Here is a 16,219-nt window from a genome sequence, read left to right on the forward strand (position 1 = left end):
CACACACACATATCAAGATGGGAGAAGGAGTGGGGAGAAGAGAATCCACTATAGAGATGACTTGCCCAAACAAGCACCATAGGGTACTTTTTTCCTTCTTTTATGCTTAACTAGAATAGCCAGGGTATCCCTGGGTTCTTTTGTTTTGCAAATTGATCTACAGTTACAAAGAGTTAGAAACCATCCAGTGATATCCTCTCTCCTCCTTAGAAAACAATAGAAATGAACCCAAGTTTGTATCAGGGTTTAGCAAACATTTATGGGATGAGCTGGTTACCTTCACTTTGACATGGAGACAAGATCTCAGACTTAAAACTGATAACATCACACTTATGGATCTCATGACCCCCCTCTGGGCTGCTCCAGTCTGTTTCATGGCCCCAAATGGCCCCAATGTCCCTTGCAAACAGATTGGTAATGCCATTGGTTGCAAGCACGTGCTGATGCTTCAGCACAGATTTATTTCTTCCCTAATGGAAAAAAAACAAAACTCAAGCATTTGCTTTGTTGAGTAAAAAGCACTTCACCCAAAAAAACCTTTATCACACAGCTGTGTGATATGGTGGCTAGATGGCGCAGTCAAAGTGTTGGACTGTTCCAGAACTGACCTTAGTTCTTGTCTTGAATTCTTACTAGCTATGTGAACCTGGGCAAGCGGATTACTCTCTTAGCTGGTTTCCTCATCTTTAAAATGGGGCTAATAATAGCAGCTACTTCACAGGATGGTTGTAAGAATAAAATGAGATCCTCACAATAAATAGAATTGGGGCCCTGGTTGTTAGATTTGATGTAATGTGGCTTTTTGAGTCATCAAGTGTGGAAAAAGACATGACCGCAAATTTTCATGACTTATTTGAAAAGGTCATTGTTCTCTGAAGGATTCTGTTAATTATACGAAATCATTTAAAGTTTAAAATGTTTCTATTTCAATAGCACCCCAACCTAGCCTATTGGTAAAAATTTCCATGGTATATCTAAGCTTTCTTATTTTTCCATAGTTTCTGCTTTTATTTTTATGTAGGACCAAGTATATTAAAACAGAGCAGCTAGGGCAACTATGTGGCACAACAGATAAAGTGCTTGACCTGCCATCTGGAAAGCTTGTCTTCCTGAGTTTTCCTAGCTTGTGTGACCCTGGACAAGTCACTTAACCCTGTTTGCCTCAGTTTCCTCATCTGTAAAATGAGCTGGAGAAGGAAATGGCAAATCACTCCACTATTTTTGCCAAGAAAACCCCAAATATGGAGTCACAAAGAATCAGAAACGATTGAAATTACTGAACAACAACAAATATCAAAACAGAGAAAATATCCATTTTCAATCTGATGAAGACACAATTTATAATAAAAACAAATTCAGGGGACCTCAGAACTGAAATCAACTTTGGAAATAATCTAATCCAACCTTCTCATTTTCCCCATGAGAAACCTAAGGCCCATGGAGGGCTAAGTTGGCCAACTTATCCAGCACAAGTAGCAGAAGTGGAAGTCAAACACAAGTTCTCTGATGCTCCATCCAATGATTTTCCCCCTTAGAGTATGCACCTTTCATTCTGAAAATTATCTGAATGACTCATTATAATTTTTTAAAAATTTTTTCTCCATTGAAGCAGTTTTTTACAACCTTGTTTGTGATCATGACTGTCATGGTATTCCCTCTCTATCCTCTATGCTTTTTTCAGCTTTTCCCCCTCTTGCTTTTTAGGGAAGATGTTACATCTGCCAGTCTAATTAGATTGTAATTAGAAGAAATAAGGATTATGGCACATGCTTTCTCTCCTTTTTTTCCCTACTCAACATATTTTCCATGTAAATATCTTCTCAGTAGTAATAATGTTTTTAAACAGTAAGAATCTTCTTTCACTGTAAAGAAATATGACTCTATACTGGTCACTAAGAATGGCAGCTTTACTCACCAGCTGAACGTAATTAGGCAGTGTAGCCATGGGGAAAGAAATCAGGTAGCATACCTAAAAGAAATGAATACCCAAAATAACAAATAGAGCATTTGAATTGGCTGCACCGAGATTCTCAGGTCCTGCAAAAGGAGACAAATTTAATGCCCTTTTCACAACAATACCAAAAGGGATATAGTTCTATTCTTTGGGGAGCTTAGAATAAAAATAAAATAAAAAGCTGACATTTGTATAGCAGGCTGTGGTTTGTTTGCTGCATATATTTGTGTTTCCATGTAGACAACATGATATTTGCTCACTTTAGTCACATGGGAAAAGTAGAAGAGGGTAGTTCAAGGTTGTCAGTGATGCTTAGGTATGACTATGGTAAAGTCCAGTTAAGAATACTACCCATTTGTGGCAGAGAATTGGAAATCCATCGATTGGGGAATGGCTGAATGAATTGTGACATATTCTGGTGATGGAATACTAACTATGGTGTTGTAAGGAATGATGAACAGGATGATTTCAGAAAAAGCTGGAAAGACCTTCATGAACTGATGCAGAGTGAAATAAGCAGGACCAGGAGAACATTGTATGCAGTAACAGCAATATTGTGGAATGATCAACTGTGATAGACTTAACTCCCATCAGCAATACAGTGATCCAGGACAGTTCTGAGGGACTTAGGACAAAGAATGCTCTCCACCTCCAGAGAAAGAACTCTTGGAGTCAGAAATACAGATCAAAGCTTAGGATTTTTAATTTGTTTATTTGAGTTTATGTTTTGGGGTTTGCATCTTATAAGTACTCACAAAAATGAACGGTGAAAAAAATCTGAAAAAAAAAAAAAGAACACAACCCATTTGTAATTTTATGAACAGGTAGACCGAGACCAAGAACATTCCAAATTCTTAAATCCCAACTTGGAAGTGATTTTTGAAGCCATCTAGTTCAGTTCCCTTTTTTTATCAATAGGGAACTAAGGCCTAGAAAGATTAAGTGATTTGCCTGCAATCAAACGAATAATCAGTGAGAGGAAGTTAGAAAGTCTCCAGTGTATAAGGTGGACTTAATATAGTGAACTTTTGGGAGGATGTAGATTAGAAACACATAGGATGGGCAGGCATAATTTTGATTTACATCCTTAAAAGGAACTCTCAATTTATGAAATCATTGATCTGGAAGACCCATAGGTCTTCCAGAATGAAATGCATTTAGAGATTGATATGTAATCTGTCCATGCCACAGGAAAAGCATGTTGGAAAATATTGATTAATAGAATTAGACATAGGTATGAGTTGGGAGCTAATTTTATTAGCATAACCTATGGAATTTAAATTAAGTGGTGTGGGGCTAATTGTAGATCTTTGAGGTTGGAAATATTTTTCTTTCCATGAAAGCATGGAATCATGTCCTTTTGTAAAATATGTTCTCCTCTCATCATGTGGCATGGGGAACTAAGACTGAGTTCCAAACCTCACACTGCCTAACTATAGGTGGGGTTTTGGTTTTATTTATTACTAGAGATAGATTATTACTAGAGATAGATAGATAGATCTATTATATACATACATACATACATTTATTTGCTTATTTTTAGATTTTATAGATATATTTTATATTTTTATATATATTTATTTTATTTGTTTATTACTTTCTTTTCTTGAAGATGTGTTCATTACCTCTTTTAAAGAACAGCTTAAAATTTATCTCTTCCAAGAATCTTTCCCTGATCAGTGTCAGCTAATTTAGGTCCTGTCCCCTTAGTACTTTTGTGACCATGTTTTATATATTTTAAAGTATTCTTTGATTTCATAGGCATATGCTTTGCTTTCCCAATTAGATTATCAGCTCACCAAGGACTAGAATTAGAATGTATCTTTTTGGGAGACGCTGTGGAAAGAGCATTCCACTTGTAGGACCTGACTTAAAATCCCAGCACATCTACTTAAAGTGTTCTTGTTGAGAGTCACCCAGCTAGGAGGTATCTGAGGCCAGATTTGAACTCAGGTCCTTTTTGCCTCTTGCCTTGATGCTCTCTATCCACTATGCTATCTAGCTACCCCTGAAATTATTTCTTAAAGCCCACTCTTATTACTCTTCAGAGGGTTAAATTCATAAAGCTAGCATTTAGCATTTAATGCCCATTTGGGCAATTTCTTTTCTTCCAGAAGACTTTGGAGAAAAGATATAATTTCTGAGGTAGAAATTCATTCAAGCAAGAAATATGTCCTGTACTGCAGTTGAAGGGCTCTCAAACCTGAGAGCCAGCCAGAGTAGCAAATTATACTCTGTGGCATACTTTTCTCTTGCCTTTTTTTTTTTTTTTTTTTTGGTATATAAGTGAAGTCTTGTTAAAGTGAATCTCAAGAAAAATTAATTACTTAAGCTCAGGAGCAGCCTTGATAATCAATACCTTAACTAGAGGCTTCAATGAGTAAATAAGTTTCCAAAGTAGGAATTTAAAAAATGTTTTGAGCTTCTACTTATGAAATAAGTTGATATGAATTCTAGCATATGAAAGAGTTAATTCAGAACAGATTATTCTAGCTAGTTTATATGGAAAGTGCTTTTCTGTAAAAGGTCGCTGGATTATAATTCTATCCCTGACAAAGTGATAATTCTAACTGAACTATTAGAAAATAACCACGCTGACCATAGGATCATGAGTTTAGTTTTGGCAGGGACCTTAGAAGCCATTTATTCCAACCCCCTTAATTTTAAAAATTTTAAAGATGTAGAAACTAAAACCCTACTTTGCTTAAGGCCACATAAGTAGTAAATAAATGGCAGAGACAGAATTCAAACTGGGTTCTCTGGTTCAAAACCCATTTTTTCCACCAAAATTCTTGAATCTGTTAAATATTTCATTAAAGAATTATCTGTCCATGCTACCTGGAATCATAGTAATTAGAACTTTATTTACCTTGACTTCTTTGAAAAGATAAGTAGGCAGATTCCAAAAAAGGGAGCCAAATAGATCCCTCTTAAAGGAGGGGTTAAAATCTGCTACCCCCGACTCCTTCCAGTTGAACCAAACCATGATATAGCCTAAGAGTCTTAACAGACAATTCTTTTCAAAAGAAAATTCTGCGAGTAGCTGAATAGCTCAGTGGATAGAGAGCCAGGCCTGAAGATGGGAGGTCCAGGGTTCAAATCTGGCCTCAGACACATTCTAGATGTGTGATCCTGGGCAAGTCACTTAACCCCAATTGCCTTAACACTCTTTAGCCTTGGGATCCATACTTAGAATTGATTCTAAGACAAAAGGATAGAGGGTGTTTTTTGTTGGGTTTTTTTTTAAGGAGAATTCTGAGCCTGGTCAAAGGTAGAAGAGAATTCCTTTCTCTCAAAAAATAGAAATTTAACTCCCCTTTATAGCTGCTGAGAAAGACAACCAGTAAATAAACATTTATCATGTTCCAGGCACTGAACTCAGTGTTAGAAATATAAAGATTTTTAAAAAAATGAAAGAGTTCATGACCTGAAGGAACTAAACTGAATACTTCTAATCTCTGAATACCACCGTCTAAGCAGTCTCCAAAGTTATGGAACTCATTTTTTATCCTAAGAATTTCACCATCATGGCCATTCACTGTGAGATCTTTCCTCCCATTTCTCTGCTTCTTCTCCATTAGACCTAAATTATCATTGCTTCTGTCCTATAGTGGAAAATGTTAAAAAATTCTTTCCCTTCCCCCCTTTTTCTAATACTGCATCTGGTTAATTCATTCTTCTTCTGTGTCTTGGAAATGAAAAGTCCTCTTGTCACCACTGTTATTACTCCTTTCTTTGTATTTCAGGGATTCATTAATTCATTGATAGGCTCACTCTCTCTCCACCAAGTTGGAATGCAACCCCTCCATGCCTTAGTAGGTGGTCTTCCAAGTTTCTATGGCCCTCAGAATCACGATTACTCTGTAGCCCAAGAAACAGTCAGTGGCTGTCACACTCCCGAATCTCATTACAAATGAGATCTTTTCCAACTGAAATAATAATGCCCGAGTCTAATTAGAATAAAACTCATTAGACTAGTTGATTGCTATTAATGCCTCTATTGATTTTCCTAATGAAGTAAGCAGAGGGAGGAGACTTTAACAGAGCACCTAATTATTTCTTCCTTTTTTTCCTTTTTCAACATTTTCTCAAAACTGTTGTTACTCATGTGATGTTTGGGCTGTTAACTAAAACCCATTTGAAAAGTGCTCCCTAGGTAGGCATTGATCTGCTGTCTCCAGCTTTGAGGTGGAATCTGTTCCTTAAAAAGTCACTATTGGAGACTTACTCTTTGGTTTTGACCTATGATTTCGTTGATTTAGGAACACCCCTGCGTGGTAACTTCAGAGTCTTGCAGATCTGAGAGTTGAGGAGAGGGGCAGACTTTGGCCATATGTCAAATACTGACTGGACTTGAATCTAGGTCCTTCTCACACACGGGTCAGCCATAAATATACACTATGCCACATTAATGTTATTACCATCCTAATTTTAGAATGAGAGAATAAACAAAGCCTTACCAGAGGACATAGTTTATATCAGAGAATCACAAAATGTTGTTCGCTGAAGATATCTTAGAGATCACACAGTCTAACCTTCCCACCACCACCCCCCCAATTTTTAAGATGTGAAAAATGAGACCCAGAATGGTTCAATGACTTATCCAAGGTCAGACAGTGAAAAATTCCAAACCAGAGCCCAGTTCCTCTGACGCCCAAGCCAGCACTCTCTGCACTGTATCCTGCTGCTTTCTTTGGCTTTGAATTTTGTACCTCAAGGCCTGAAAATGCCAGCTGCTTCTCACCACACAGTGCCAATCCTGCAGCTTCACAGACCATTTTCCCCCATTTCTCTTCCTACCACTCATTGTTTATTCCAATCCCTGATCACAGATGCCAAAGGAAAGGAATGAAATGAGCTCGGTCTACTTCCTCTGGGTGAGGAAAGAGTTTAGATGCAGTGGATTCTTCCAGAACTTCAAACTGATTATTGTTTCTAAGAGTAGGAGCACACACAGAGAACTGGCAGATATGCTCTTATTGGTGTTGAAAGAGAAGGCGATTGCCCATTGAAGCCCTGCTTCATGTTACTGCTGCAGTAATCTGGCTTGATTAAATCTGGCTGGAGATTGCATCCCAGAAATCCTGTGATCTCACAGGTATGTTTTTAGTGAAGAAGGGAAGTGGACGGACATTACCCTGATTGACTGTCCACCACTGACTGCCTTCTTCCATTTAGGGAAGGGCTCTGAAGCATTCCGGTGTGAATAACATGGATTTGTAGGAGGACTATTGGACAGAAAATTACCAGCTGTATGACCCTGGGCAAGCCATTTTCCTTCTCTAAGCTTTACTTTTAATTGTCTGTTAAAAAAAGGTTTGAATAGATCAGGAATTCTTTTTATTTATTTATTCATTCATTCATTCATTCATTCATTCATTGCCCCTTACCTTCTTCTGTCTTAGAATCAGTCCTAAGACAGAACAGGAGTAAGAGCTAGGCAATTGGGCTTCAGTGGTTTGCCCAGTCACGCAGTTGGGAAGTTTCTGAGGCCAGGACCTCCCATCTTCAGGCCTGACTCTCTATCTACTAGACCACCCAGCTGCCCCTAAATCAATAATTCTTAACCTTTTTTTGTGCTGTAGAACCATCTAGCAGTCTGAGGAAGAATAAAGTATTTAATGCATAAAACAAAATACATAAGATTATAAAGGAAATCAGTTCTGTTGACATAATTACTTAACATTAATATAGATCTTTGCCATAACCCTAAGAGGAAGGAAATGTAATCATATTCATTTATCATTAATAATTATTAATTATTAAATTGTTTTTATTATTTTTAATAAAAATATTAAATTATTAAATATACTCTATGTATTATATATGCTCTGTTCTGTTTAATAAACATATATAAACTATGTTAAAAATAAGCATATAATAAATAGATAATATTTTACAAAACACATAATTATCTTCTATAATAATTTTCATATTTAAATATGTAACATTTCTTTATAATTAAATCCATTACATATTATACTATTATTATATCACATAATAATAATAATATATCATGATTATTAAGCATGTTCATGGAGACCATCAAGCTGATGAGAGAGTGAAAACTCAAGAAAGTAAAAAGATTTGCCCATCATCCCCAAGCTCTTATTATGGACTTAGAGCCGGCGTCTCGGGTCCAAATGCAAAAATCTCCTTCCCGTGCATCACGACCAATGGACTTTGATCAGCCCCTTCATACAACCCTTCCTTGTCCAACTTATTAGGAGATTCCATTCTTTGAGCTTGCTGGTGCTTTGTGAAGACTTTCCTTGCAGAAAGTCGCCTTTGAATTTGGTGAAGTTAACCAGTATGTGCTTTGCACAAGGAGGTGATTGTGCCCCATGGTCAGTTATTCTGAATGCCTAAAACATTTTTTACAAAGAGTTCTATTTTTTGTTCTCCTTTAAAAGGGGGTGGGGAGGAGAGAGGAATTGCTAGGGAAATAAGCTAAGGAAATGGCTGGCCATCTTCAAAAAACTAGCTTTTCTCCCTCCTTTTGCCTTCTGACAGCTGGTGGGTTTAAGGTTCACTTTTTTTAATTACTGTTTTGTTTTTTGTTCATTTAAATGAGGAATGAAGCCACCATTGCAGACACAAACTCACTGTCGTGCTGCAGAAAGCCAGTATGAATGAACACTGTGCTGTTCAGCAAGGCCAGGGTTACATTTTGTGCCAGAGGCTGTCAAAGGAGCCTGCTTGTCCTCCCTCCAGGCGACTGGATCACTCCTTCCAAAAACCTTGTTGGTGTTCCATATGTTTGTCATACCGCTCAGGAAAATGAAAGAACCATCCCTGACCCTGCTATTCCAATTCATCATTTCATTTTCTTTCAAGGTCTCTATTGTCACAACCCCAACATCCCCTAAAACTGGTCTTCAGTTGCACAGAATGATGGCAATTATTATTCTTGTATAGGAATACTGGGATTTAATCAACAGGGAGAGCTTCTGATATGGGGGCAAATCAGATTCATTGCTACTATCTCTGACTTAGATAAATCCTAGGTCACTGCTTGAGGTCACTTAGCTAGTAAGGATCAGAGGTGGGATTTGAACCTACAATGTTCTGATTCTAAGCCCAGCACTCTATTATTGGCATTATTAAGAATAATAATACTGCAATTTTAGTTGTTATTTAATCAAGCTAACTTATTTCTTAAGAAATAACATGGTCTGCTGAATTCAGGGCTGGCTCTTGGAGCCAAGAAGATCTAGGTTCAAATTCTGTCTCTGACACTCTCTTGAGTGATATGAGTAAGTCACTTAAACTCTAGGTGCCATAAATTGCAGAAGAAATAGCCAGTTTTCATTGACAGAAGGAATGTGCACATCCAGAGATGACAAATCTAGAGATGACAATTCTAGATCAAAATACTAATAATGATTTCTTAGAAACCACTGTAATCAGAAAAATAAAAAATTGTAGTCTTCTTGGTTTATAGGAGAGTCCAGATTTTCAAAAGATAAAATATTTGTTAGATGTAATTGATAACTACACCTGTAATTCACCCAGCTGTCTAGCTTTTCCATCTGCAACTAGGATTTATTTGTTAAGAGTTACTCCTTTCTCTGGTCCACATTTATGTGTCTATTTATGTTAAAACTGCACACTACTGTTTCCTTGACAATCTCTCTTCTAAAGCATCATACTGGTTTTGCTGAGACAGCTTTGAGAGTTTTAATGGGATTTGGAGTGAGATGGCTTTTGTCATGATCAGGGGATTATCTTTAAATATGTACTGAGCCATAAACTCATTGGGTTAGCAGGGAGAAAATAATACATTTGTTCAGTAATAATCTCTAACTAAAGGCTTGTGAGGGCAGCTAAGTGTCATAGTAGATAGAGTGCCAGGCCTGGAGTCAGGAAGACCCAAGTTCATATCTGGCTTCTGTGTGACCCTGAACAAATCACTTCATCATGTTTGCCTCAGTTTCCTCATCTGTAAAATGACCTGGAGAAGGAAATGGCAAATCACTCCAATATCTTTGCCAAGAAAAGCCCAAATAGGATCACAAAGAGTTGGATATGCCTAAAAAAATGACTGAACAATGACAAAAGTTTTGTGAAAGTTATTTAGAAGGGCATCACTTTTACCTATGATGCCTGGGTGCTGAAATAGAAAATATGTGGTGTATTCCTTCTTTCCTTCTTTCTGGCAAACCAAGCACTCCCTTTCATATAGAACTTTCAAAGTTCATCTCATCAATGAAACTCTTCCCAGATGACCCCTACCTGTACTCTCTCTACCTGCTTCTCTATAGTTCTCTTTTCAGAATCACAGATAGGATCATAAATTTAGAGCACAAATGACTTTAGAGGTTGACCAGTAAAGCTCCTCATTTCACAGATGAGGGAACTGAGCCCTAGAGTGGGGGAAATGACTTGTCCAAATTCACGCAGGAATTATGAACCAGAGACCAGATTGGACCCCTGATTCTAGCTTCATGTTGAGAGGCTTGTTGGAAAAAGAAGTTCCATTCAGCTTTATCTGAATAAAAATCCCTTCTACATTATGCCTGAAAAGTAGTCAGACAACCTTCACTTTAGGACTTCTAAAGAAGTGGAATCTCCATAACCTCTTAAGACAACCCATTCCACTTTTGGATACCTCTGATTGTTACTAGATTCTCTCATGGCAGGATCCCATTGAATAATTAGGATTTGCTCCCCCAGAACTCTAAATCCTAGCTTCCCGAGTTTCCTCTCATGTTACTTGCTAACGTAGGGAGGATACAAGTTTTGCATAGCTATGCCCCTCTCTCTCTCTCTCTCTCTCTCTCTCTCTCTCTCTCTCCCCCCCCCTAATTGAACTGGGAAAGCAGGCTTTATGCCAGGCAGGAGAATCTACACACATGGATTTACCTTTTGTTAGATAACTAAGCTGGAACTTCTATTTCTTTTACTTTATTTTCTTTCTACTTCAAGTGATTATTAATAAACATTATAAAATATAATACTTGGAGTTATTGGATATTAATTTTAATCTTACACTAATAACCTTTGACATCTTGGTTACTCTTTGTTGGATGCTGTCCAGCTTATTAATGTGATTCCTAAAAACATGGCATGACACTGAATGCAATACTTCAGGTATAGACTGACCTAGACAGAATATGGCAGGACTCCAGTCCCCCTTACATTAGACATTCTGCCTTTATTTATGCAGCCTCCTATTGCCATAGCATATTATTAATTTCTAATGAACACGTGGCTTCCAGATTTTTTTTCAGATAAACTAGTTTTGTGTTTGTGAAGTTGATATCTTGAACCCAACTTTACATTTACTTTACCCTTATTAAATTTTATCTCCTTAAGTTCTTCCCAGAGCTCTAGTCTGTCGAGATAGTTTTGGATCCTGACTTTGCCCTCTGTTGTATTAATCTTCCCTTCCAGCTTTGTGTCATCAGCAAATTGGTGAGCATACCCTCTATACCCAAGTCATTGATGAAAATAATAAAGAGCACAAGAGCAAAGACCAAATCCCCTGGAATATGCCACCAAAGACTACCACCATTCAGTCTGTTCCGGACTTATTTATTTGAAGCTCACATTTCTCCTTCTTTTCCATAAGAATAATATGAGAGACTTTGTCACATGTGTTGCCAAATTGAGGCAAACTACCTCTACAGCATTCTGTTGATCTATCAACGAGTCTAAGGACCCTGTCAGAAAAAGGAAATGAGGGGGCAGCTGGGTAGCTCAGTGGATTAAGAGTCAGGCCTAGAGACAGGAGGTCCTAGGTTCAAATCCAGCTTCAGACAGAAAAAAGAAATGTAGGAGCTCTGAAACAAAATATAGTAATAAAAACTTACTTTAAAAAAAAAGAAAAAGAAAATGACATTCGTCTGGCATGACCTGTTCCTAATGAAGCCATGCTGGCTACTTGTGATGAATATGATGTTCCCTAACCATTCATTAATGATACATTCTGGGATTTTGCCAACCTTTTAAAATAACATTCCCCTTCGAACACATTGTGTCCTAGCCAATGTTAACTACAAAACTGGCATTCTATCTCTCACCTCCATGCATTTGTAGTAGCTGATTCCCAATGCCTAAAATATACTCCCTCATCTCTGCTTCTTAGAATTTTTATCTTCTTTCAAGACTTTGATCAAATGCCTTCTCTACCATGAAGCTTTCTCCATTCTCCCTCATTGTTATGGTAGTCTTCCGTGTCATTCTCCCACTCAACAAACTCCAATAGTTTCCTTGTGCCTCTAAGATCAAAAATTAACTCCTCTCTTTGTCATTTAAGGCTTGTAAAACTGAGCCCCAGCCTTACCTTTCCAGGTTCATTACTAATCATTCCCCTTCCCATATTTTTATGTCCAAACTGGCTTTCTTACTTCTCACACATATAATACTGTCATCTCTCATCTCCTTACCTTTGTCCTGGCCATCCCCCAATGCCTACACATTCCTAGCTGCCACCAGACTTAGTTCAAATGCAATCTTTGACATGAAACTTTTCTTTATCCCCTTAGATGCTAGTGCCTTCCCTCCCTCTTCCATAGTATTCTGTATGTCACTCTAAATCCAGGGCTCTTAACCTTTTTTATGTCAGAGACCTCTTTGGCAGTCTGGTAAAGCCTATGTCCCCTCTCAGAATCAAATAAGATCCTAGTAGGCATCTTGTTGCAATATTTTTTTCCATTCAGGTTCACAGACCCCCTTGAAATCTATCATTGGATCCCAGGGTAAGAGCCCCTCCATAAAGAGAGGCAGCATGGTATGATACTTAAGAGAGACAGCCTAGAAGCCAAGAGGACTTGAGGTCTAGACTTGTGTCTGATAAGTACTTTCCAAGCGACTGCTGACCTACAATGAGAAATGGAACTGTCAATTCCCTATATTAATACTTCTACTAATAATAATAGCTAGGGGACAGCTGGGTGGTTCAGTGGATTGAGAAAACCAGGTCTAGAGACGGGAGGTCCTAGATTCAAATCTGTGGGCTCGGACACTTCCTAACTGTGTGACTCTGGGCAAGTCACTTAACCCCCATCGCCAAGCCCTTTCTGCTCTTCTGCCTTAGAGCCAATACACAGTATTGATTCTGAGACAGAAGGTAAAGGTTTAAAAAAATAAATTAATAATAATAATAGCTAGCATTTACCTAGCACTTTAAGTTTTGCAAAGTACTCTATAAATGTTACCTATCAGATGAGTTAAGTAAATAACAAATATCACAGGCTCACCCAGCATCTCCAGATATCCCCAGCCCCACACCCATGAATAGATTTGAAAGATTCTGTGAATTTGCCTGGGGAATAATGCACCTTAATTTTACCAACCATTATTTTCCTTTGTAATCTTGTGTATTTTATTTTAGTCATTTAAAAACATTTTTCTGAGAAGAGGTCCATAGGTTTTACCAGATTGCCAGAGGGGAATGCACAGAAAAGGTTAAGAACCCCCTGGTTTATACATGTGTGTTTACATGTCATCATCTCCTCTGTTAGAATCTGAGTTTCTTGAAAGCAGAGACTATTTCCCTTTTCTTGTGTCTCCTCCCCTCCACACAGAGTAGGACATTAAATGGATGTTTATTGATTATTTGATTAATATTTTATCCTACTCAACAGAATTTAAGCTGCCTAGGTTTATTCTGGATTTTGTAACCCCCTTGCATTGTGCAAGAGAGGCACTTAATCGATGTTTGTTGGTTCTCTGAGCTCCCTCCCTAACAGATTATCATTCTAATCTAACCAGTCAGTTATAAAAAGTAAGAGGAATAATGACAGAGGCAAGCAACATTGGTAGAGGCAAGAAAAATGGGTAACGTCAGGGGAGACAACCAAATAATGATGTTGAAAAAATTTTAAAACCTTGTGAACTCAGAAAGTACATTAATTTTAAAATGCATTCACCTCATTAGCCCCTCTACACTAATTGATGTTCATAAGGGTTACTTAGAACAGATTCTGTGTTCTCTGTTACATAATTCAGGAAGCCATGCAATATGCTTTAGAAATAGTCATCCAAAATGTTTAATTTTTTAAAGCAATTCTGTTGCGTGAAGAAATATCACTTATCTGCACAATTCAGTCGTGTAGGCTTGGAACCCAAGGACTTGGCTTTGAATTTTAGTTTGATCACTTATTTCCAATTGCTTCCAGTTTACTTGCAGTTACTTTGAGTAAGCAACTTATTTACTTATATCCTTCCTCTCTCAGATAAGGTGTTGAAGAAGATAAATCTCTAAGGTTACTCTAGTGTTCAGGGTTCTCTTAGAAGCCTCTCTCTTCCCTGGTCCATCCCATCCTTTTGATGAAATGTAGGATTCACTTAGAAGCAGGGCTTCCTCTGAGCAAACCTGTATCAAACTGAATTTCAGCATAGGTACCAAAGCTGGGAAGTATCAACATTCTTCTTTTCAGGAGCAACTTTCATTCAAGCTTTGGGGAGAAATGTTCTTTCTGATGATAGGTAGATTTCTTAAACATCTGATGGTCCCTTTTGGAGTTTCTTGAGGAAACTTAAGGTATCAGAAATAATAAACATTCATCTGCAAATCACCCAGCAATTATTTAGGCTGACCCCTGTCTCTTAAGGCACCTAGAATCATTGGATCAACCATCAGTGAGTATTTGGTGAGCCCTACTATGTGCCTAGTTGAGCCCTACTATGTGCAGCCTATGCTGCAAATCACCCAGCAATTATTTAGGCTGACCCCTGTCTCTTAAGGCACCTAGAATCATTGAATCAACCATCAGTGAGTATTTGGTGAGCCCTACTATGTGCCTAGTCATCTGCAAATCACCCACCAATTATTTAGGCTGACCCCTGTCTCTTAAGGCACCTAGAATCATTGGATCAACCATCAGTGAGTATTTGGTGAGCCCTACTATGTGCCTAGTCATCTGCAAATCACCCACCAATTATTTAGGCTGACCCCTGTCTCTTAAGGCACCTAGAATCATTGGATCAACCATCAGTGAGTATTTGGCGAGCCCTACTATGTGCCTACGTAGATACTTAGTAAACCTACAGCATGTGAAAGTCTGCAGAAAGTCAGTCGCTAGAGAATAGCTATTGTTTCACTCTTGGGATCCGTAAGCCCCCATCCCAAGCACAGTGCCTAGGAGATGGTAAGTACGTAACAAATATTTATTGATTGATGGGAATGACAATTTCCATTTCCTTACACCAAACACAATGCCTGGCATAAAGTGAGCACTTATGCTTGTTGATTGATTTTTTTTTCCATCTTTGCATTGACTCTCTTATTTATATATTGTCCCTTTTTTTTTTTTTTTTTTTGTCTTTTCTCCAAAGGGTCGTGATTACTGTTCAGAAGAAGAAGATATCACATAGTGCCAATTCTACCAGTCAAAACAGGAATTACTACTGTGTAAATAGATTACAACCCATTTGAGATCTTTGGGAAGGTCGTCTACAACACACACACACAAAAACAGCACTACATAATAAAAGAAGATCGTCTCCATATTGTATGCCCCATTCACTTACAATGTTTCTTAATGAACTTGCAAAGGAATATTGCTAAGAACTGTCCTAGAACTTTGTTGCTGCTAGTTAAAACTTGTTGCAAATTTTCACTCCTCTTGTGTCCAGGTATGCAGCAAAATTCTTAAAATTCCACCTTACAGACACAGTTGTTCTTACAAATGCTGCCCAGCTGATTTTTTTATCAGATGAAATAGTGACGAACTCAGATACCAAACTTCCATTTCTAGAACGTTCCAACACTTTTTCCCCTCCCCTCCCCTCTTTAAGCTGTTTGTCAGTCCAGAGATGGACCAGAATATTGCTTCTTACTGGCGATTTTGAGCTTGGGAGATGGGGATGGTTGCTATGGCAAGCCTTGTTTCTCCGCTGAGAAGAAATAGAGAAGCTACTATCTATTAAAAGCATGTTGTCCCATGAATACTGGAAGTGATGCGGGAGCAGCAGTTTGCCTCACTTACTAGGTATCTAATCAAGGACTAAGCTTGCAGTTTTGGCTTTGCTCAGACGCAAATGGAAGTGTGATCACAATCATTTCGAATCCCTTTTTTTTTTCTAAGGAAATAAATATTTTACTGTTTTTATGTATCCTTGTCTTCTACCATTCATCTAGCCCAGTTTTTGGTTTTGTTTTTTTGGTTTTTTACAAATATCTCGCGGGTAGACAAGTTAAGCACTTTTGTTGCAATAATGATATTAGGCTAACCTGCCTCATTGCCCTTCCCATTTTATCCTTTCCCAGGTATTCCCAGGGCAAACGAGAGGAGGCATATATCCCCCCCTTCTTTT

General features: G+C 38.0%; 1 protein-coding gene across 4 annotated transcripts in view; it reads left to right on the forward strand.

Annotated features, from left to right (window-relative positions):
* C4H1orf21 (chromosome 4 C1orf21 homolog) overlaps positions 1-16,014 on the forward strand; it is a 281,887-nt gene extending 265,873 nt beyond the window's left edge. For all 4 annotated transcript variants that reach the window (XM_044673301.1, XM_044673300.1, XM_044673298.1 and 1 more), the window contains one exon: positions 15,239-16,014. In XM_044673301.1, the coding sequence (XP_044529236.1) occupies positions 15,239-15,277 (39 nt within the window). In that variant the 3' untranslated portion in view covers positions 15,278-16,014. The remainder of the gene's footprint in view (positions 1-15,238) is intronic.
* The last annotated feature ends 205 nt before the right edge of the window (positions 16,015-16,219 follow it).

The sequence above is a fragment of the Gracilinanus agilis genome, chromosome 4, assembly GCF_016433145.1.
Source record: "Gracilinanus agilis isolate LMUSP501 chromosome 4, AgileGrace, whole genome shotgun sequence".
NCBI classification, from domain to species: Eukaryota; Metazoa; Chordata; class Mammalia; order Didelphimorphia; family Didelphidae; genus Gracilinanus; species Gracilinanus agilis.